Genomic DNA, 23,244 nt, shown 5'->3' with positions numbered 1-23,244 from the left:
GATTATGTTTGAAAGTCTGCTCTGTCTGCTTCTCCAATCTCTGGTAATCTCATTGGAGTCACACACCCATCACCTGATGCACACACAGTGCTCTCGGTGGGGCCAAACTAGAGACATTAATGAGGTTCCCTCACCATTTACAAAATGCAGGTGAAACGTTCAGTGAAGTTATCCACCCAGTCTTGGAGAAACTGGGAAACTGTGACTGATTCAGTATCTGTGTCAACAGCCAGTGACCCTTGTATTCATGTTCTGTACACTGAATTCAGCACCTGGCAAAGGCAGCCACTGAACACACTGACAGCCCATGTTTGTACACATCATGAAACATCAGCCTTCCCAACAACCCCGTGTGCCAGGGACAATGAGGAGACTCAGGAGGAAAACCAGATTAGGGTACCCTGCCAGGCAGGTGTGAGCAGCAAGCAGTGAATGAACAAGTACATGCACATCTGCCTCTTCTGTTTTCCACACAGCAGGTGAAAGGAAATATATGACTGGGAAGTTCAGACTGGAGAACGTAACAGAAGGCAGAGATGGCAGGGGAGCACAGTGTGTCTTCTAGGCTGAAGGCACATCACCAAACCTCCTTAGTTCTTTAGTGAAGAAAAAAAAAATCTGCACAGAAAAGTACCAGTCTAAAGAACCACCCAAGTTCCTAATAGCTCTTTAAATTAAAAAATGTTTGTAATATACTAAGCTTTGCTGAAACATTAAATCTTTATCTGATACTACTTTGAAGTACACTGGTGAATTTCCATCTATTAGCTACCCTGTGCAGATGAAAAGAACAACAAGTACATGTGCAAACGCTGGGACAACCCTGAGGCATTCTTCCAGAAACTGAGAATTCTTTCTCTCTGGTAACTTCAAAGTTTGAAACAGAAATTTAAACCCAACACTTTTATTCAATGAGTAGGTACCAACTTGTCACAGACAGGATGACTCTTCAAAAGTAACAATCAACTGCACAAAATCTAAATAAAAAAATGTTCCAAAGGTGAATGTAATTTGGCCTGTTTAATTTAGCCTGATTGAAAGGTCCTTCTTAGTTTGGTTTTACTCTGTATATTAGCCAGGTTAAGATGCATCAACAGCTGTTTTAAAAAGGGATATCAATTATGTAAAAACCTTTAGCTTTTGTGTTGACCTCTTTCCTGTATTGTTTTATACACAGCAACTAAATAAAAATCTATGAGAAAATAAAAAAAGCCTATTTCCAGTTATCAATTCATATCAGTTGTCTCATTTTGTCCAACAGAAATAAATCAACGTGATCGTTTTTTGGATATAAAGCACAATTGCTCACAATAAAGTCTTGGATTAAACAGGTTCATTTTAGATATCAAAGTCATACAATGGTATAAATGCCTTGACCAGTAGAAATATTAGAATATCTAATGAGGAAAAACCCACAAAAAATCTGAGAGATGCACTAAAATGTCTAATTCTACAGTCTCTCTCTACCTTTCTCACATGTGGGCTTTATAAGAGCAGAGTGTCTCAGGAAAGTTTCTGAGCTAATTAGCATGTTTAACACTAATTATTATTATTAATATTGTGTTATCTCTTCAGAGCTGGAGGATTTCACTCTGCAGACACTCACTTTGGAATATACCCCTTTTTACAATTACAAGTTTAGTTCTTGTACTATCAAAGTTCTGCAAGAAGTACTGGATTCCATAGTGTTTTAAAATTAAAACTGCTTTAATTTCCCACTTCTTGATGAACAATGACCTTTCACTAAATGCCTTAAATGAGATTTCCTGCTAATTAACTACTTACACTGTGATTACCACCAGACTACAACATCTTTACAAAAAAAAAAAAAAAGGCAGAGCAAAAACTTTTGAGATGTTAAATGGAAACAGTAACGTAAGACATCAGTTTTATTGGTCTGGCTTTGTTTACCGAGTGAGACAAGGGAAGTTGAATCTGAAAAAAACCACAACCCAAAACAAACCACTCAACAATTAAACACATGAAGTGCACCTGTTTGGGGACTGTATGATCTGCTGAATTAACTGTTTATTTCAATCTGTCCAGGTCCAAAGTGCCTGACTCACATGTCTTCAAAACACAAATTAATCATGTAATCTGTACAAAACCCTCATTTTGTTAATATATGCTTATGCTCCAGATTTGAGGACTCCTAGAACCTTTACAAAACGAAGCTGAGGTAACATTTTGTATTTCTCTCTAGGTTACCTCACAACTTGCAATTCTCAGCAAGACTAAGGAGTCTAAATATTATTAATATCTAAAACACCTATTAATAGTTTAAAAGCAGAGCTTAAATTGCACAGAATTCATCTTGTATCCAACTCAACTGTCTTGCAGTAAACAGTACATTGATTTTGTATTACCTTAATTTTAAAAGAACAATCTCAATTCTTCCCCTTTCCCAAAATAAATGGAAATGCTGAAATTTGAGATCCACTTGAAAATTCCTTTTCATGGAACAATTAAAAAAAGTTCTCCAAGTATAAAGACGAGGGAGGAAACAATAAATGACTAAAACCAAAATAAAGGTTTCCCATAAGTACTGCAAATCAATATTTAGAACTTCAGCTGCTAATCATCACAAATAATGCTTTCTGCAGATCCACAAATGCTCCCCTGAAAATAAAAACTAAATCCTTGGTGATTTTCTTACCCTGATAGTCCTCTTGTTCCTGCCGTTCATTGATATCCAAAGTGAGCTTTTTCATCCTCATCCTCTCCTCCTGTTCTGCTTGCTGCTGGTTCCAATGGTTTGCAGCAAGTTGGGAAGACATCGGTACATTTAGGATCTTAAACTGCAAATGAAAGTAAGTTTTTAAGTGCCCATCAGAGGAAAAACCCAATCCAAAATAGAGAAATGCTATGGTTATTTCTAGGCTATTTCAATGAGATACTTTCTACAGAAGTTTCTACTGTGAAGTGTGTTGTTGGTTTGTTTTGAACCTCTATTTCACCTAAAGTAGCATAAGAAAATGCAAGACCTGCTAAAGACACAGAGAACACACAAAAAAGGCCAAGTTCAAAACCTATTACACACAGTATTCATGTGAATAAAACTGTCTTTCCCTAGGAAGGCACAGCCATATGCTTTATTTCTTATTTTCATACCAGCTGACTTGCCCACAGGGAATTGCCATGGTCTTGAGATAAAAGCACCACAGCTGGTTCAGAAAGCTGCATCTCCCTCTTCAGATCTCCTCCTCCCAAGGAGATGAAGCCCCCTGAGCAGAATATCTACTACTACCCCTTGTGATAACAGAGGAAAAACATTTCAAGCATTTCAGACATTCCCTGGAATTCCCAGGCCAGTACTTTTCTTTTAAGAATAATTCTGGCTCCCCAGTGCTGCTTCTTAGTCTAGTGACAACCATAGTGTCAGATGGATCTTTTCCTCCTCCCCCATACCCAAATGTGCCCACCACACATTCTGATTTAAAGACCCATTATCTGATTTGCCATAAGGCACACTAGGTAAGCTTGGCACTCCCACAGAAGTACCCTCTCTCTGGAAATCCAGCTGATATTTTCAGGAAGGTGTAGGGAAGGCGATTTCTTTTTCCCCAGACTCAGAAAATCCAATTTGTTACTTCTACATATCTATTTTTTTTACAGTTTTTCCAGAATAGAGAAATAATTCTTAATCTTATCCACAACTGAAACAACAGTTCTAAGAAAATCCTTAATGCTAAAGTTTGCAAACATTTAGAAAAATATCACTTCCTCCTTCAACTCCATGTCTGTTACAAATAAGTATTTCTATGCCATAAGAAGGCTAATGCATTTAATGATAATCACTCTCAATATTCCATGAACAACTCTGAATCCTGCTCCTTGTTACTTGTCATGGGAGATCTATTTCCAAAGAAAGAGAAGTAAATTCCTAAGTGTTCTTTTCTGTTACACTGTCAAAAGCTGCAGAGAGAGGTAAATTATCAAAACCTCTGCTGAGAAGATTTAGAGTAAAAGCAAAATCCTCACCACCTGCAGTTAGTATTTAATGCAATAATCACTAAAGAGTCTCAAGGTATCTCAGTAATGCCTCACTAGCAGCAGTGATGAGTATGAGAAGACTCAGATGAAGCACTTGAAAATAAACTGTCTTTGAAACAGTAAAGACAGACTCTTGCAAAGACTGAGAAAAACTTGGGTACAGTAAATCCCTAAACCCTACCAACTACAAGATGTATTTAGATGAGACTTTTTTGGGGGGGTTGGGGCGAGGGTAATAGCATATTATACAGAATATAGATATGAGCTTGTTATTAAGGTGTGCAGGGAAGAATAGAAAGCAAAGTTGAAATTCCAAGAGCAAAGTAAGCTTTGGTTACTTATTGCTGAGCAGGCTGTGCAGGTTGCCTGATATTATCAAATGAACTTTATGTAAACTACACAAATAACTAATCCATTAGCAGCATTTCATGATAAAAATCATTCCTCAGCTTCACCATTAAGCTCCTCATCCATTTTAATATGTCCTTTATATTTTCTCTGTTCTATGGATTTATCAGCTAAATGGGATTGGTATTTTCAAACAGGATGCTTAGAGTAGAAAAAGAAAACTGAATTATAGAAGGGTATAAATGAGAGAAACAGATACAGAAAAACAACAGCCTGGCAATTAAAACACCACTGAGTCACTATCTCAAGGCAATCAGCTGCCACCTGAAATCCAGTCACTGATGACAATTACTACAGGATATGATGATCATTGAACAACTGAAACATTTCCAATTTGCAATAGTGAAAAGGTGTATCAAAAACCTCTTATCAAATATGTGAGATGGGGGCAGGATGCAGGATTTCACTTTAAAGATGTCAAACCAAAGGAAGATCAAAAGTCATTATTCAGAAGACCAGACCACAGATTTTACAAAAATGCCATGAGATAAAGACATGAAGATATAAATGAGATTAAAAATTTCACATTCAGGGAGGGATTTGACCATTCCATGGATATCATTCTTTTATGGAGCCTTGCTAAAAATCTTTCAAAGGGAAGAAAATCTTTTGTCTTAGGTAGTAACCAAATTTCTTGACTTTCTTTTTACTGTCTATATCTCATTTTAGTTCATACCTACTTGGCATAAAACTTCCTGGTTCAGAAACACCAAATGGTATTAGATACAGCTCAGTTCTGATCCCTTATGATGCCAACTTTATTTCCCCTTGCTCTCTCATGTCTTATGGATAAATCACAATGCCATCATCCTAATTTCAAATAACCATGTTAGGTTCTATGCTACTAGTTTTCTAAGTCTTGAGGATAAAATATGGTGTCTTGTCACTATCAGCCTGCAATTACCATTAATTTGGATATATGCAGCTGGTAAATACCAGTCAGTTAATCTTGTGTTACTTCAAAAAAACTACTTGTCAATGCTGCACTAAAATCTGGGTGGACACTGACATGTCAACTGAGTATTTGGCAACTGGACCTCCACTACCAAATGTTATCCTCAGGAAGGAAGCACAGCACATTCCTTTTTTCTAACATTTTCTTGTTTCAGGAGCACCACTGAGAAAGCACACGGAGATTGAAATCATTACTAGCAGAGCAAGCAAGTAGGCTGATGTCATTTATCACTCTGGTGACTGTGCAGATGAAGTTACTTACAGCTTCCCAGGCTGCTACAAACTTCTTTTGACTGTTTTTTAAAGCTAAAAGTTTACAGCTATAACTTAACAGTGAATCACCTCAAAACTCATTACACATTCTGCTCATTCAGATTTAAAATAAAGCACCGTAAGAAGGAATAATTATTTTCTTTTCAACTCCACCTCTTCTTTCCTGCTTATTTTTCTATTAAGGCTCTACTAAAACACATTTTTTTCCTGAATACAGAACTATGGACAAAGAAGCCTTTCATTAATTCAAGAGCTGAAGTAGTCTATAAAGCAACTGTTTTCTACATTTCTAGAAACACTGAGAGGAGTTTTGGCAGGAAGAGCGTACTCCAAAAACCAAATATTGGGGGAGGAGCAGGGAAAACTCCTGAACAAGTTCTGCTTTCTTTCTAAGTCACATTTCTGCAATACTTTCCCCTTTACATGGAATATGAAGATCCCAAAATTCCTTGTAACTACAGATACTCCTAGTAAATTATCCTGAAAAGGCTAAACAACATTTTTTAAAAAATGGAGTTCTCTTAAACCCCTTTTCAAACCAGTGACCACAAAAGTCTCCCATTTAGAGCTTTTGTAGAACTTTGTACACCACACTGAAGTTCCAGGAAAACAGAAAAACCATTTCCTACATGGATTTTTGAAATGTGTTTTATATGAACAAAGAGAAGGAGCCTAGTTCAGGTTTATACACCCCAACAGCTACACTACTGTCACAATTTCGGTAACAAATATAAAAACCAAGTAATGACATGGATCTAAACACTTGAAAGGCTCACATACATGGTACGAAACAATTCCTTGGGTATGCTTTCCATATAAATCCAGAGTAATTTATTTTCATCAAATTATACAACCAAAAAGAAAAGATTTCTTTAAAAGCCCTGAACCATGACAAGAAATACATGTGGAATGTGTTAGGTAGAGATTTGTGTACTGTGCATTTGCTGAGCTAGGAAAATTCAAACATACACTGGAGAAAAGAGCCAAGACTAACATACATCTTAGCTGCATGAAGCAAGGACTTAGTTTGCTTTATCAAACTGATTTACATTTCAGTTTCTCCAAGAGATTCACTCCATGCATTCTGGAATAGTCTCCTAACAGTGTCTTCAGGGATAATGACTTTTTTTCTTTTTGCAAGTTGAATAAATTCAGCCAAGTGGCAGTTACCTAGGAAATGGAATTTAGCAATAGCCATATATCTTGATTTGAAGCTGAAAGTGTTTTCAGGAAAAGCTGTAGAATCTTAAAGATTCTGGAATATTCCTTTTTCTTTCTAGTCCTTTCAACATTCAGTGACAGTCCACCAACCACATCTCTTCATCTTCCACAACTATATCTAAAATACATGCAAGACATATCACTGACCTACTGGCAGAATCACCAAATGTAAATAGTAATTTTTCTACATCATTTCTACTAACAACCAAGAATTCCATGAAATTATATATGGCATTTTCCATGTGTCAAAATGAAGTTGTCTGTATCTGATTTTGAGAAATGAAAAGAAATAGAAAATTCTGTGTTACTTTTTTGAAGTGAAAGGTCTTTATTTATTTAAACAGTATCTATACCTTACCTGCTGTTTGTTGCCTTTTCTTGTTAACATGACAAATGGCATTGTGTCCCCAGACTCTGACTCTCCTTCCCCACCTCCAAGTGGGGGGCCCTTCTTCAGCTGACTTTTGAGATGCAGAGGAATAGCAACATCCAACTGATGCACTTTAACAGATTCACCACTCCGTTGCTATGAAAAAAACATGGATTCTATAAATGATCAGATGCTGACACAGTCAGGCTGGCAACATTCATATTTTCACCACTGAAAAAGGTTTAACCTTCCAGGAAAATTAAGTAATATATAACTACATTTATTAGGCTTACTATATTTTCCTTTTGTTTTCTTTGCTTGTGAAGAAGAAAGTTACAGGGCAATCTCTTAGGGAAAGAAATCTAGAGACCTGATGAGACACACTGTAGAATGTACATTCTCAATTCAAGATTTTTTTGGTACATCTTATTAATACATTTATTATACAGGGCTTGCTATACTCAATACTGAAATATTTACCACATGTGACTAAGAAAACAAAGTACTAGAAGCTTATGCAAATTTAAATGCATCTGCATTTTAAGTCTATTAAAACCTAAGATAGTGTCAGAAGTTTTGCACAGCATCTGCTGCATTCATTACTCATTCTGTAAAATATATGTCAGTATGTCAAGTATTCACTGGGCAAACAATACAATTAACAGGTATTTTACTAAAAGCCAAACAAGTCAACTGCACAGAAGAGGCCAAAACAAAGGGGAAAAAAAAGTCTTCATTCCTTTAGTATGGTAACCTAAGCATTAATCACTTATTTACTTTAAGAAAAAAATCAACTAAACTTAGCTGTACATTAAATTAAGAAAACATGTATTCATACCTGAAGATTTTCCAGCATCATTTTATCCAAGGCCTGAATGAAGTCCTCATCCTCTGCACAAGGGACATGCTTCAGTCCTCCTCCTTTAATCATTACTTCCTATTGCAATGGAAAAAATCATCCATTAGTTTCAGAAATATGAATATTCAGTCTAGAAGTAAGTGGAAAATATCCTTACTGTTTCTATATCATACACAATCAAAAGGTTTATAGAACCAAATTGTTCAAGAAAGAAGTTTTCAGTCTTGATTATTTTCTTGAAACGCATATCTCCTGATTTATGGTCACTCATAACATTCTGACAGACGCATGTGTGTGTGTAGGTGCATGGACACATTCAAGATGTGGCAACAATAAAAAAAGGTCTCTATCCTTAAGACACCTATTTTAATTCAATTTTCCATTAAGTTCATAAAGTTAGATTATATTTTCAGGGCAAAGGCTACTCTCCAATTATTTGGAAAGCACAACATGACAACAAAAATGTCAGAAGTCAGCACTGTAACACATTGTTCTATAATGTTCATTATTTCCTTACTATGTAACTGCAATTCAGGCTCAACCAGATGGGTTCTTTAGCTGCATACATTATAATCTGTCAATCCCAAATTTGTATACAAATGTGTGTACAAGCCAAGACTTCTTGGCTCGTCTCCTTTTCTGTTTTCAGATCTAATTGGTTTACCTTGTTGTATCCCACCAGTTTGCTACTATTGCTGGCATTGCAAAACCATAATTTACACAATATTTTCCAGTCTAGCTCCCTGTGAAAGCTCACAGGGAAAACATGTTGTAGTAAATTTGACAGCATAAAAATTTTCAAAAGGTAATAACCAAAGTATGCATACATGAAAATAAGCTACAAAATGTATTTGAAAGAATAGCAGGAAGTGTCCTTGCTATATTTTTCCAGATATGTTATGAGCAGCACTGGCAAAAAACATTGAGTAAAGAAAACCAAAGATGTAAATTCAATTCACTTATCTCCAGCTCAATACATACTGTATTCTCCTCATCGGTTTCATTTTCCTTATTGGAGTCTGTAAGATAATCAGTGTTCTCTTCCTCCTCTTCTTCACCCTCTTCTTCCTCATTGTCAGAGCCCTCCTGAAATATTCAATTTTAACTGCTGACTATTTTAAAACAAGAAGGACAGCTGGTTCCTCAAACATTTTCCTAAGCTCTTCATGTTGCTTAGTTAAGTCTTTGTAAATTTGTTTGGTTTTTATTTAATGTTTCAGTCTGAACTCACTCAGCTTTATTACTAATTTCACAAATGTACAGCAGAAAACTGGGACTGGTGGTTGATACATGCTGCCACTCAGAGGGAAGTCCACAAGCTGGAAGAATGGATTGGCAAGAACTCAAGAAGTTCAAAGAAGGGAAATACAAAGATCTCCTGAGGTGCCTTCCCCACGTTGCAACTGTTTCTGATTCTATTGATACTAATTTATGGGTGAAGGCACAAACCCAGCCAAACTTCAGGACCTTTAATGCTGAGAGAGATCTATTGAAAGAAAGCTTATTAATAAATCAACCAGCCCAAGCATAAGGAGAAAAGCTGTTCTGTATTTCCTTGATGAACTCATTTTCTTGTAACAATACCATTATCATGTCAACTTTGCTGTGTCATAGTGACAAGTCAGGATTTCTACATACTTGTGGTTTTTTTTATTGGCTTGACCATTTTGGATTGAAAATATTATTAGCACAGTAAACAAGGAAGGTTTTTATGCTCCATAAATCTTTTATTTATTCACATTGCATAGACATATCCTGAACACCTGTTATTTTTTTCCTAATGACTGCTTTGACATTTAGTCAATACATTTGCTTCTACAACAGATAAAGAAAGTCATCTGAAAGTGAGTTTTTTTCATGCCAAAAACTGAAGGTGTCTTCTTGCTGAGAAGCAGCACATGGCCTGAGCAAAGCTGTCAGGTTCAAGTTTCTGCCAAAATAAGGAATAAGCCTCAGACACTCAGTTTTCCACATACACGGAACTGGGATGGGAATACCACAGTACTGACTGGGCTGTGCGCGCCCAGATTTCACCTGCTAACTCTGATTTAGAAGGGCTTCAGAAAGTAACAAGCAATCAAAATCACTTCTTTTACATGATGCAAGGTAAATGATTAAGCTCACCTCTTCTTCTGGATCATTTACTTCACTTTCATTTCCAGATTGTTCCTCTGTCTCTGCTCCACCTTCCTCCTCTTCTTCATCCTCTTCCAAATTCTCTCCTTCTGTAATAGAATCTTTGGAATCTTTGTCATTCACAATTCCTGAAATTTGGAAAAAGATAAAGATTTAGAACATTAGAAGACATATAACCACTCAAGTTATACATGAAAGATCAGTTCAAAAGTCCATTGTTACTGAGTACTATAACTTCCCATTAGTAATAATATTTGACTTCTGAATGAAACATTTCCTATATAGTTAACTTAAAGGGTAATAATGTCCTGTCAGAAAAGGAGGAAAATATTAGAGAGAATGTTTAAAATCTCCCAGAGAAGAAGCTGTGCAAACTGCCTCAAAACATCCTCAAACTAAATGTGGACCCTACTGACACATGCAACAAAATCTGAGTACCAAACTACAGAGACTGCACAAAACCAGCAGAACCAGAGACATGAAGCCCCTGCAGTCTTTGCTGCAGTACTTCCCTCTACTGTCAATTAACAGCTGTGAAACAACAATTTTCTCAGCCTATAATAAACCTTTTTGATTCTCTCCTAATGCTCTGAGGCTGTACTTGAACCTATGAGGATGTAGGTGCCTATATGAAATCTCTGGGAAAGCAAAGTCTCTTCCACAAGTACGATCTGGTGTGCTCATCCTCCTTGCAGACAGGTCTGACATTCTTACACTGTGTGTTTAGTTCATCTTGCAGTTTCTCTTGCTGACCTGCTTGCCTTCTGTCCTTCAAGATGTTTTAGTTTACGCTGTGTGTAAAATATCAAACATAAACATCTCCTTTCTTTCAGTAAGGCATCCTTCAATCTATTAGATTATCTGTACCATTTCCACAGAAGCGAAAAATTAGTCTTAGCTTTTTCCAGTGTTTCAGTGTCCAGTTTAGTCTTAGATATAGATTTCAATCAGAATGTATTTAAGAATTGAGCATGGTTCTGATTCAGGAAAAAAATTAAGATCTGTTTTTAGAGAATGACTACTGCAAAGTTTAAGCCATCCAGTGCAAAACCCCCAAACTTCTAGCATACACTATTGTTCTCATATATTCTTTCTTTTTCTTTTCTTAATCCTCCAGAAGATTGCTGATGTCTAGACTTACAGTGGCCTGGAACGAGTTTCCTAGTTTCTCAAGGAATTTACTGAGGAGTCAACACAGTCACTATTCAGGTTGTCATTCCTTTTTTGACATTAGACCAACTGCACTTAGGGTCAGCCATCAAAGTTTTGTGAAGCTCCTGTTATTTATAGGAAGGAAGTGGCTGAGTACCTTTTAAAAGACTATTACAGTTTATATAACTCGTTGTCTATCTCTTCTTGGTTATCACTTTGAGAGCATGAAAACCATGAGTTCAGATCACACCACAGGGGAATTCTAATCTGCTTTTCAGTTACTACATAGGGAATTTCAAGGCATGTCAATCAAATAAATAGTATAATTTAAATAAAAATTCCTCCTAAACCAGAAGATGCCACCTTTTATGTGGCTATTAGACATATTCATCCCACTGAAATATTAATATTCATCCCATATTCTTAAAAATTGAATGTGTTCAAGTCGGTGAAGTGCTCTAATTAACACTTAATAAGTGCAACCTTTACATATAAAATCTTTTAATGAACAAGTTTGTTTTCAAATAAAAATGGAAGATTAGAAAACAACTCAATTTAACAGTGAGCACAGTAGTATCCAACATTTTCTAAGAACGGATATGTAGAGGTTTAAAGAGATTTAAAGATTAATATGATGATAAGAGTTTAAATACTCACTAATCAGTCTATTTTCAACAGAGCTGTGCTGTCAGCCCAGCTGTTTTCTCCTGAAATTAGTGTGATTCCTCCATTTTTCTGATTAAACTAATGATTTTCTTTCTCCTAACTTGCACCATGTGACTCCATAAATTAATACACACACAGACACACACTTCTGCTCTCCAAATACTATTATATTAAGAGTATTCATATTGACTATTTTTTACAACATCTATTACTTTAGAGTTATGAAGATTCTGTATAGTATCTATGATGATTAGAAAGAAATATGCAAAAAAGGTACAAAAACATTTCTATCACAAGAATAAATGATCCTAACAACAACAAAAGTTACCTATTACCAACATAAAGAGGCAATTTTAAGAATTACAGGAATTGTCAAAAATACCTTACTTCCCTTGCACATTTTCTTACCCAATTTTATTAAGAATTCTCGTTCCAAGTCTTGCACCTGTCTGACAGCTTCTTCCAGAGAATTGCAGAGCTTTATCTTTGGTCTCAGCAGTTCCAGTGTATCACTGATCATATAGTCTATGTCTATAGGAAAAGGATGGTCTTTTGTCCAAACATCCAGACTTTTTTTCCACCACACATAGCGCTAGAATACCAAATATTGAAATCAGTTATATGCACACTGTTTATAAATCATTTATTAAGTTTAAAATGCCATGTTTGTACAGTAAAAAATGCAAAAGCTTTCATGTCACTACTCTCCTATTTCATACAACTGTTAGATATTTTGGTATCACTAAAACTTGTTTCATAACACTGGATACCACAAACATTAAGAATCATAACTACTGTTAAAAGTATGAAGACTCAACAAAAAAGCCCTGACAAGAAAGTGCCTTTCCATGGTAAACTCTTTCTACAAGAGATGACCATTTAACAACCAGCCAGCTTTCGATTCCTTCCCCCAAATATTTTCAAGAAAATTAATTTCCCCAAAGGCATATTATGGGGAAAAGGAGGAAAACATGATAAAAAAAAAATCTGTAGACTGCAGCCAGCTTCAACTGCTTTATCCAGTTTGCTTTACAATAAATTCACATATACCTCTTACAGTGACACTGTAAAAAATTAATGCTGATTTTAAGTGAACCGAACAGTAGAACTTGAGAATCAAGGTGCTGCAAAAACTGCATCTGAAAATGAAGTATGAATAACAGAATCTTATTTAAAAGATGACATGCTTAAGAAGAAGGCTTGCTGAAATTATAAGGTGTAACAGAAATATAATGATGTCTCCCCCAAAACATTTCTTTTTGCATTTAAAAATCAGACCATATCATACTGTGAGCAGCATGGTCCAGTGGGAGGTGTCCCTGCCCATGGCAGGTGGTTTGAACAAGGTGATCCTTGAGGTCCCTTCCAACCCAAACCATTCTGAGGTTCTACACTTCAAAACACCATTTTACACCTTGCATGCAGATGAGTGACTTTGTATCCTTAATGTTTGAAATAAGTTATCACCTTAATTTTAGTTTTTCAATACCTTTGTTTTAGTATAAATTATAGGGAAAAGCAGAAGGAAAAACAAATTAAATCCAGCAAGTTTTAGCATGAATTCCATGGTCTGGAATCCCTCATTTCAGTGTTTAAACATTTATCATGAAATCTTTTCCCCACTTCATTACATTTATTGAGTCAGAACTTTCTTTGCTGCAACCTGTGCCCATTACCTCTCATCCTTTCACTGTGTAGGCCTGAGAAGTATCTGACTTCTCTTTCTCTACAAAAACCATTAGCTGAGGACAGCAGCCTAAATAATCTCTTCTTCAAGTTCAGCAAACCCGAATGTGAGCACTGAATGCCTCCAGATCATTTTGGCATAACTCAACGTAACATTATCACTTGAAACTAAAACTGCTACCAGACAGACAAGCTTCTACAAATTACAGTGCTAGAGAACAGTGAGATAAATACGTACCAGACTGACTTATATTAGCTTGTTAAAGAACTTCACAGACCTGCATAAAATTTAGAATACCTGAAAATATACAAGGAAGCAATCAAGTTTTCGCTTGCTGGATCCTCTGTCAAAATACTGCCCGCAGGTATCGAGGATAGTACAGACAAGTCTGATTCTGAAAAGATGTTCTGGAGGGTCCAGTGGACTAGGACTGCCATCAGGGTTCACACCAAATGAGGTGAAGGAATACAGAGTTCTAAATATTACAGCTGACTCCACCATTCGATAATTGTAAAGCTCCCCCAAAAACTTGGCACTGCTGATCCGCCGTTGGTTGAACTTGGGTTGATTAACCTTTATCAAAAAATAACAAGAAAATTCACTCTATCATGCAGACACAACAGAAAATTAAAAAATCCAATCCCAACCAACCTTTTACAAAGGAAAAAAGTGTATAAAAAAGTTGAAAGAATTTCTTATAATAAAAGATGGTTATTTATGGCTACATACATTACACAAAAGTAAACATTAAAAAGTAGTATGAAAGCTGGTCAGCTAGTAACTTCCAATACATTTACCATACACTCCATCTTAAATCTATGATGACTTTTTAGTCAGAGAAATCTTGTAATTATAACAGCTTTTAAAATATGGACTGGTCTCCTAAGTTACTGGAAGTTGTGTAAATCTGTCTACATTGTCAAAGAATAAATTCTATGGCCTTACTATGATAAGGGAGGCAAAACAATTGTCTTAAGTAATGTTAGTCTGGTTTTGTTGGTTTGTTTTTTTTTTTTTTGGTTTGTGTTTTTAGTTTTGTTTTTTTTTTTTTTGGTACAGTGATTATATTAATTTAGATCAACCTATACAAAGCGAGTACCTGAGGTAGAAAAGTCATCAGACCAAAACAAAAAAGAAAGAGAGAATCCAAGGATTTCTTTCTTTAAGTACAATTATTTTAGTTTTCCTTTCAACATAAGCAAATGAGTATAGCTTAGCAAGGATACTGATTGTTTACCTCCATTCCTAGTCGAATATCCTCTAGTACTCCATCCACAACATGAATTCCCACATCTTCCTGGTAAAGGACCAACCCTGCTAAGAGGTTGGCTACACAGTGAATACTATTATATTTCACATTCCAGATGTTGATCATACAGCATATAACATAGTCCTTAACTTCTGCATCCTGCCAAGGCAGCTTGCGCATCTGTCTCAGGACCTAAACCAAATTTTAAGACAAGCTTCATATTTTATCAAGTAAAATATCAAGATTGCTCCTGTCATCCCCCCCTCTCCTGGCTGGGATGAAACTCCTGTAAGCACCAGCAAACAACCTTGTTCTCCCTTCCAGGCATCCTCCAGACCTGCAGTGGCTATGGAAGACTCTACGTGCATAACCCCACCGCTGTCCTTGAGCTACTGATCAAGTTGTCCGTGGCTGTTCCATAATTTCCTTGCTCTTACAGTCTGTATTTAACTGAAGCCTTTTGTCCCTTACTCTCCCAACACAATGTACAGAACACAATGATTCTCATCTCGCTCTCCCTTTGTTCAGCATGTGATGCTGTTGAGAACACAGGTCCACAACTATGTTCCAATAAAAGAAATTAACCATTTTATTCATTAATACAAAAATGATCCCTCTTCCTTGCAACTGAAAAAAAACATAGCCCTCCCCAAACCTTTTGCAAAGCTACTACTACACCACTTTCAGTAAAAACTGTATTAAAGATTTTGAAAGGATTTACCTTCTCTGTGGTGACCTTGGAGAGATCCTTGTAGAGAAGCTTACGGATATATTCCTGCAAAGGAGGACGTTTTTTCTTCACAGTTTTTTCAGCTGGAGGGGGATTACAGTAGTAATAGGCATTTTCTACCATTGTAACATAGCGTGCATCAAGATGCATTGCTTGTTTTTTCCTCATCATTTGTTCCTGGAAACAAATGCAAATGACCAGTTAGAGATGCTGACATACCACATATTCAAGCTAAAGGCTTTAAGAGTTACATTTGGGATATAGTAAATATGAAAGGTTGCAGAAAAGTAAGTTAAAAGCTTGGGTAGAGAGAAAAAAGACAAAGTACATATATATGGTTCTGTGTTGCTCCTTTCATGGTCATTTTTCTTTATGAACCCTATTTTTATGATGGCTCACCCGTGGTAAAAAAGGTTTTGGAAAAGTATTTAAGATTTAACTCAAAATCTTAATGCTACTGTTCAGATAAATGGTTCATAAGACTACTAGGAACTCTGTTTAAAACATTATTTAACTGGATTTTCTTTAACTAAAGCAGCTGAAATACTGACGTCTTGACACAAACACAGTGAATTATCATAAGACTGGCAATCTACTTTTTACATCAGCATGTAACTCCAGAGTATTTCTGATGGTTTCATATGAATTTCCAAAGGTTTAGACAATCGAATTTTCCTTATTCCATGCTCCATTACTGCTGTTTACCCAAGCAGAATCAACTGCAAGAAAAACAGTATCTACCATAAAGTAATGTTTCGGGAAAAATCAGACAAGTAAGACTTAGCACTAATTACTGTGCTTAATTGTCATGATTGTCCTGATTTTCCTCACTTAATAAAATCTTTTCTCCAAACTTCACTTCAAATATGTAAGTTAAGGTTTATTTTGTGGGGTTTAAAATTTTCTTTTATCTAAAAATTCTGTACAAGAATGAAAAAAGCAGTTCTAAGCAGCTGATTTTTACAGATAAAGATGAGCTTAATTCATTATTAAATTACTTTTTAGTATGCATCTGTCTAATTATATGTATATAAGTGTAATTCTGTAAGTGATCCTATAGTGGTTCACCAGGAAACTGGACCTGTGTAAACTTTATTAGCTGCTAGAGGTTGGCTACACAGTAATTTATAACTCCAAATAGATAAACAAAATTAATATGTAAGTACTGTTTCATCCCTACACACAAATGTTAGTATATCCATTCAGGCGGTCCTGTAAACCAACCAAGAGTTTAAACCTCCTTTTTTTATTGGTGAGAAAGCACTATTTTTCATGCTGGTGGCCTTTCCACTAAACCTAAGTAATTTAAAATTTCTTTTATAAGGCAGACATTTCAGTTCAACTGAAATGTCAATGTACTCAAACAGCTCCATAACCCCGAGTTTCAGCTGCTAATTCAATGAGGAAGAGTAGCTTTGTGTAATGTAGTAGCCCAACAAATAATGTAAGTTTCCTCCTGGATTTTAGTCATCTATCACCAGGAAAGTCTCCAGCTGACACCAACCCTAAGGCATTTCATTCTTAACCTTTTCCACGACACAAATGGTCTTTCCTTTGGTTCCCTGTGAGACTGCTCCTTTCCAAATGGGAAATTTCTGTCAGTAGCAGCACATTTTCCTACAGGCACCTAACAGATGCACAGCACTTAACAACTGAGTACATAAATTTTTTTTATGTGGGGAAAAAACACTTAGAGTAGAAAATTCCCAAACTTTACCATGTCATATATGTTAATGTTACCTTTGCAAATGTTTCACCTTTTCTAGATAGATCAAGAGAAAATACACCTTTGCTGCCTTAAAAGCATTTACCATGCTATACTATAAACTGAAAAATGAAGTGGGCCAAAGTGAAGCAGAACAGAGAAAATGGCAGAAGGGTTTGCAAACAGCATTTAAAATCCCCTAAACCTACACAATTTGTGTATTTTCCTGTTATAAAAAGTTGTACATTATACTGTAAATAATAGTTTATAATTAAAATGTTTCTTCCCAGAAGAGACAACAAGAAGTTTCAACATCACTGTAATTAATTGGGTTTTGAGCAGTCCAGAGTGTGTGTTCTAACTGTAAGTGGATTGTATTAGTCTTAATCTCTACTTATTAAAAATCCTCAGTATTTCAAGAAACTGTTTCAGTCCTTTTTCAGCTAAGGCATCAGACAGACAAGCAGGAAAGAGAAATCATAACACTACACTGTAGTGACTAAAACCTTGATGCAATTCAGAAGAAAAAAGCAAGACCTGTGGTCCAAAGTGCTTGAAGCCCATCAGCTACTTTGGGTCCTTCTTTTACTAGGCTAAAATTAAGAACTACACAGGTAAAGCACTACATTTAAAGATTAGGTTTCTGTTTTTCCTTTGATAAAAACAGACCAAAACAACATTAAAGTATCCATGTTAAAATATTAAAACTGTTTGGGTTTTTCTTCTTGGTGAGTAGCACAATCTTTCTGCATGTAGCATATATTGCAGAAGCATTTCAAAAGAAAATCTGGTGACCATTAGGGAAAAAAAAGAAAGATGTAACTAATCAAAACCTAAGCATCATGAGAATTCCAATTTTGGAAAGCATTTCATGACTGACATTTAAACATCAGATTACAGCAAGATACTGAAACTGTTCAGCTCCTGCTTCCCTTTAATACCTGCACTGCTCTGCCCTGCTACTCGTTCTGACAGTTCAAAATGGAAATTTTTAATTTCCTGGAAGCACATTATTGTTATAGTGAATTAACACAGTTCTACATGAACTGCATTTACTTTGCCACAGCCTCCTCCTGTACAAACAACATCTCCCAGTTTTAACGCCACCAGTAAAAGGAGTCACACCAAGAAGGAAGCCACTGTGCAGTTTAAGTTCTGTATATTTATTAATACAAGTGATCTGGCCCTAAAGCTTAAGACAATTGTCTAAGTTAAATGTTTAAAAATGCATCAGAAAGCTTTTAATACCAGAATTTCAAATATTCTTTCAGCAAGACCACAACAGTATAAAACAATAATTTGACATTTAAACTCAATTAAGTTACAGAAAGATAGATCAAGATGAAGCTGATCTTCCTTTCAAAGCTCCAATTCAAATAATCCAATCCAAGTAATTCATTTATCAACTGATAAATCCTAAAGCTAATCTAGTTTTACATTAGTATTTTAAATTACATAAAAGACACTGAATTTGAAAGATTTGCCAAGACAACCATTACTAGAAATAAACATTGTCCTAATAAAAGAAGAATCTCTAAATAATCTGCAAAACATGAAGCAGTTCCAGAAAACCAGGATATGTTCACTAGAATAAGTTACTTAGTGCCACTAAATTTGCAATGCCCTTACAAAACACTTTACTTCTCAATAAGTAATTTTTCTTTAATTACTTTTAAAATCCATTCTTAACTATGACTTTCTTCCACACCAGGACAAAGCAACATTGTCTTTAATAGGAGACACGCAGCCTGTTTGGAATCTTATTACAAAATACATCATCAGCAGTAAAGATTAGGACCAATAATTATTTAGAGGATCAACAGGCCTTAATTCTACCCATAAGAGTAGATCAGCTTTACAATTGCTTAGATTTTTACCACAGGATTGTTATCAGATTGCTTTGGGAGAAATCTTTAGTTCACACTAACTTGTACCACAGTACCATACGACTATGATCCAATTTGCTTAAGACTATTTAAGTCAAAATTAATCTCTGTAGGTTTTTTAGGGGAATGTTAGAAGATGCAGCTATTAAGATGGATGCAGAATATAAGTCTATTTAGCCTATTTTACATCTAAATAAATAGAAATTCCAAACTTATTTGCCATCTTTCACCTTCTCCTGGTTCCTCAATGCATAAGAAAAGACTGCTTATCCAAAACCTTGTGAGGCTTTAAGTCTCAGTAATTCAAACAGGGTTTGTGGTTTGTCTTGCACTTCACAGTTAAGCCATGTTCAGCATTCATCCAGCAGATTCCAGCAATTCAGCTAACAGTCAGCATTTTTGTACTGCGTAACACTAAAAGCAGTCAGTTACAAAAACCAGCTCTGGTAGAAGTATTTAATTTTTCCTGACTTGTAAAATTTTTATTAACTACCAGAAAGTGCTAGCAATGAGTAAAATGTCTTTTAAAGATAATGGAACTGAGTTTTCAGGGGAAAAATTCTTGATTATGGAAAGGAATATATTTCACAATACAACACATCAGTGGGCAAACCTTTAAAAGACTTGAGATTCAAACCTTTCAAGATACAAAGTACACTGCCACAAAAAGCAAGAGCCAAGGAACTGGCAGTTAATTTGCCCATATCTTTCCTCTCATGACTGTACCACCTCAACAGATGTTCTGACATTCAAAGAGGTTCAGAAAACAAAAGTATTTTGTGGAAAAAAAATTGTACAATATACCCAAGCATGCAACTGCTTCTCCATTAACTAGAGCACAAGAAGAGAGACTACTAGTTTAAGAAAAAGTGAATCTATCTTTGAAGGTCTTCTTCAACCATATCTGACTCAGTCTCTTGCCCTGGACAGAGAGTTTGAGGACTGTCTCCCAAGTCAGAAATATATTATTCAGTTCTTGTTATTTTTTATTCAGTTCTTGTTAATTTTAAGTCTTTCCCAATACTTCTCCAGACTTACAGATCCCAATTCTAATCTTAATTCCCGATCTCTATTTCTAAAACTGCTTCTCTTAGTGTCTTCATAAACTTTTTTTTTTTTTCACATTTAGAACCCCAGATCATTAAACAGGGCATAGAAACCACCTTTTGCACAAATGTCTTCACTTCCAGTTGAAATCATGTCTGGTTCTATTCACTACTGTTTTTCCCCTCAAACACTATTTCAGGCATGTTCAGGTACAGCTACAATATTCTTTCAACCTCATTTGCTGGGTTTTCCCTGTCTCTGAATTACTAGTAGTTCAAGACTAGCAGCCTTTTACTTCAGAAATTGAATTCTTTTTTTTTACATTTTCTTTCAAGTCATGAAGGCTTTTAGACCAATTGGAGTTCTCGAGAATAGTTTAAAAAAAGAAGTAATTGCTTTAAGTCAGAACATGGCACCCTCCCCCGTAAGACAAGTTTTCTCTTACCAAAAGAACACTGGTTCTTAGGTGAGACTCTGGTGATCTGAAGAGGAATCTTCCACAGGTTTCCAGCAAGGTACACGCCATTTCAATATGGTGATGAGAGAAGTCTGACAGAAGCATCTGGTATGTATTTATATAAAAGCACAGCTTGTTAAACACTTTTTTCAGCTGCAGAAAACATTAAGTTATAGCCACCAGACACTATGCTGGTGTACTAAATTCTTTACAGAATAAATGCCAATGGATTTCACTGATCAGATGTTAGGATTGGCAAGGCCCTGGCACAAGTTGCCCAAAGAAGCTGTAGATGCCCTATCCCTGGAAGTGTTCAAGGTCTCTTGGATGGAGTTCTGAGAAACCAAGTCTAGGAGGAAGGTATCCCAGTCCAAGACAGGGAGTTGTAACCAGATGATCTTTAAGGCCCCATCCAACCCAAATTATTCCACAAAAACACTGATGGAAGTTTTGCAATGTACAGCAGATTAATAAGTAGCAATGTCAGCCATACTTCCAAAGAAAATTATGAGCAGTTTGGTTGTGTCCAAACGTAGAAGTTTATTTTAATATACTCCTCCCATTAGAAGAGGAAGGAATTCTATACCTTCTAACTTCTATAGCAGCTATAAAGTCTCCTCATACACAGCAGCCACAGACATCAGGGTTTAAAACATCCCATGTAATGAATTCAGGTAACATCAGCAGCAGCTAAGTGAAGGGGAATAGGATGCGGATACATTATCAGCATAAACAGGAGTACAGGACTATCACAATACCAACCTTTAAACAGTGGAGAGTATCGTTTTTGGAGAACATCTTAAACTTGGTAAGCTCACCAATAAATCTCACAGTTTTATTCTTTGTTTCAATGTTGATCTGGTCCTTTTTTCTTACCTAAAAAACAACAAAAAATTGATGGCCCTCAAAAACACCCACTTCTTCTAAATTACTTTGATCTGAACATGCACAAAACACATTTGGGAATTCAGCAGTGTTTGGTATCACTTTGGTGCTTCAAGCTCCACCTTTACTTCTCACTGGGTTTCCTAAAACCCTCCCTACAACCTCGTTTCTTCAGAAGATTTTCAATTCTTTTCCCCATCTTCCCATCCCCCCCAAAACCAATTAATTCCTCTAACATACCTACAGCCATAGATCCTCCTCCTCTGCCCCAGTGAAGTAGGGATAAAGTATTCTAGATTCTGTATTTTCTGAATCAATAGGAAGTCTCTATGTGAATAGGGCCACTTGTACTGTCCTCAAGGAAATATTAAATACTGATGGCTTTTTCAAGTCAGATTTAGTTATGTGCAGACTTTTAAAGTAACTGACATTCAGCATAAATTTAGGAACAAAACACAAATATGTAATTACGTCTAAACATAGCCTGCAAAATAGAAAATTGTATTTCCCCAACAGAAAGAGTTTTTTCTGAGAAAGTTAACATTGTTAAGATTCAAGTAAGTCTGAGAATTCATACACATTTTAAATGTCAATATTGGAAAAAAAATTGAAATCTGTGCCACAGAGCTCAAAAAATGGTAAAGAAATCATCACTCTGCACCATAACACATTTGATTATAACTTAAAAGAAAGTGAAAGAAACAACACTGAAAACTAGATTTGTGTGGAAAATTTTGATAGATTAAAATTGTAAAATCTAATTTGAATTAAACACTATATGATAATAGTGATCACTACAATAATAGCCTTGTAGTGGGAAATGTTAGAATAGGTCAGGTCTCATTTTAAAAGCAAGTTATTAATTTACAGAAAACTCTTATCACAGATGGAGCAGCATTTTTAATATTTGTAACTTCTGTGGTAACTGTTATACAGTTCATTTATATAAATATGCAAGCATACATGAAAAGTTACAAAAACTTCTCTTTTACAAGGACTCATAGTTACAAAAATTTCTCTTCTTTTTTACAGAGCTGCTGAGCTGACAGAAAAATATTCACTGAATTTTAGAAGCAGTATCTACAGAACACAAAGTGGGTTTTTCCCCCAAAGGTCTGGTTTTAATAAAAATATAAATCACCAAAACATACATGGAACTTGAAATCTCCTTTCAGCATGGAACAGAGATCCTCTGCTACATCAGACATACAGGGATGCAATGTGGCAACCAGTCTTGCATAAAATGGTAGCAAATCCAATCTGCAAACAAAGGAGAGGATAAAATAGACAATTTGTAGAAAAAAATGTGTACAAATATGGGTACCATTTTACTTGTGAAAACAATCACTGCACTGACAGAACTATATACATGAAATTTTTTGGCCCACTTCAGAATGCAGTATCATTTAAAAATAATACAAGAAAGTAAACCCCCATATATTGTTGTAATACTTCATTTCCTTTTTAACTCCTGCCATAGGTAAAATGCTGAATACCATCAACTACAGAATTTGACCTTCAATAAATTACCAAACAGAAATAAAATTCAGATCCATCTCAAAATGC

At 35.7% G+C, this 23,244-nt stretch overlaps 1 protein-coding gene across 3 annotated transcripts in view; it reads right to left on the bottom strand.

The window, feature by feature from the left end:
* UPF2 (UPF2 regulator of nonsense mediated mRNA decay) overlaps positions 1–23,244 on the bottom strand; it is a 51,155-nt gene that overhangs the window by 8,439 nt on the left and 19,472 nt on the right. For 2 of the 3 annotated variants that reach the window (XM_053977684.1, XM_053977686.1), the window contains exons 9-20: positions 22,830–22,938; positions 21,556–21,669; positions 20,782–20,898; positions 15,690–15,875; positions 14,957–15,160; positions 14,017–14,292; positions 12,441–12,624; positions 10,203–10,342; positions 9,060–9,164; positions 8,058–8,156; positions 7,208–7,375; positions 2,657–2,798 (exon numbers count right to left, since the gene is read on the bottom strand). In XM_053977684.1, the coding sequence (XP_053833659.1) occupies positions 2,657–2,798; positions 7,208–7,375; positions 8,058–8,156; positions 9,060–9,164; positions 10,203–10,342; positions 12,441–12,624; positions 14,017–14,292; positions 14,957–15,160; positions 15,690–15,875; positions 20,782–20,898; positions 21,556–21,669; positions 22,830–22,938 (1,844 nt within the window). The remainder of the gene's footprint in view (positions 1–2,656; positions 2,799–7,207; positions 7,376–8,057; positions 8,157–9,059; positions 9,165–10,202; positions 10,343–12,440; positions 12,625–14,016; positions 14,293–14,956; positions 15,161–15,689; positions 15,876–20,781; positions 20,899–21,555; positions 21,670–22,829; positions 22,939–23,244) is intronic. The other variant, XM_053977687.1, reaches the window with a different exon arrangement.

The sequence above is a fragment of the Vidua macroura genome, chromosome 5 (genome assembly GCF_024509145.1).
Source record: "Vidua macroura isolate BioBank_ID:100142 chromosome 5, ASM2450914v1, whole genome shotgun sequence".
Lineage (NCBI taxonomy): Eukaryota > Metazoa > Chordata > Aves > Passeriformes > Viduidae > Vidua > Vidua macroura.
This window is presented reverse-complemented; position numbering and strand designations above follow the sequence as displayed.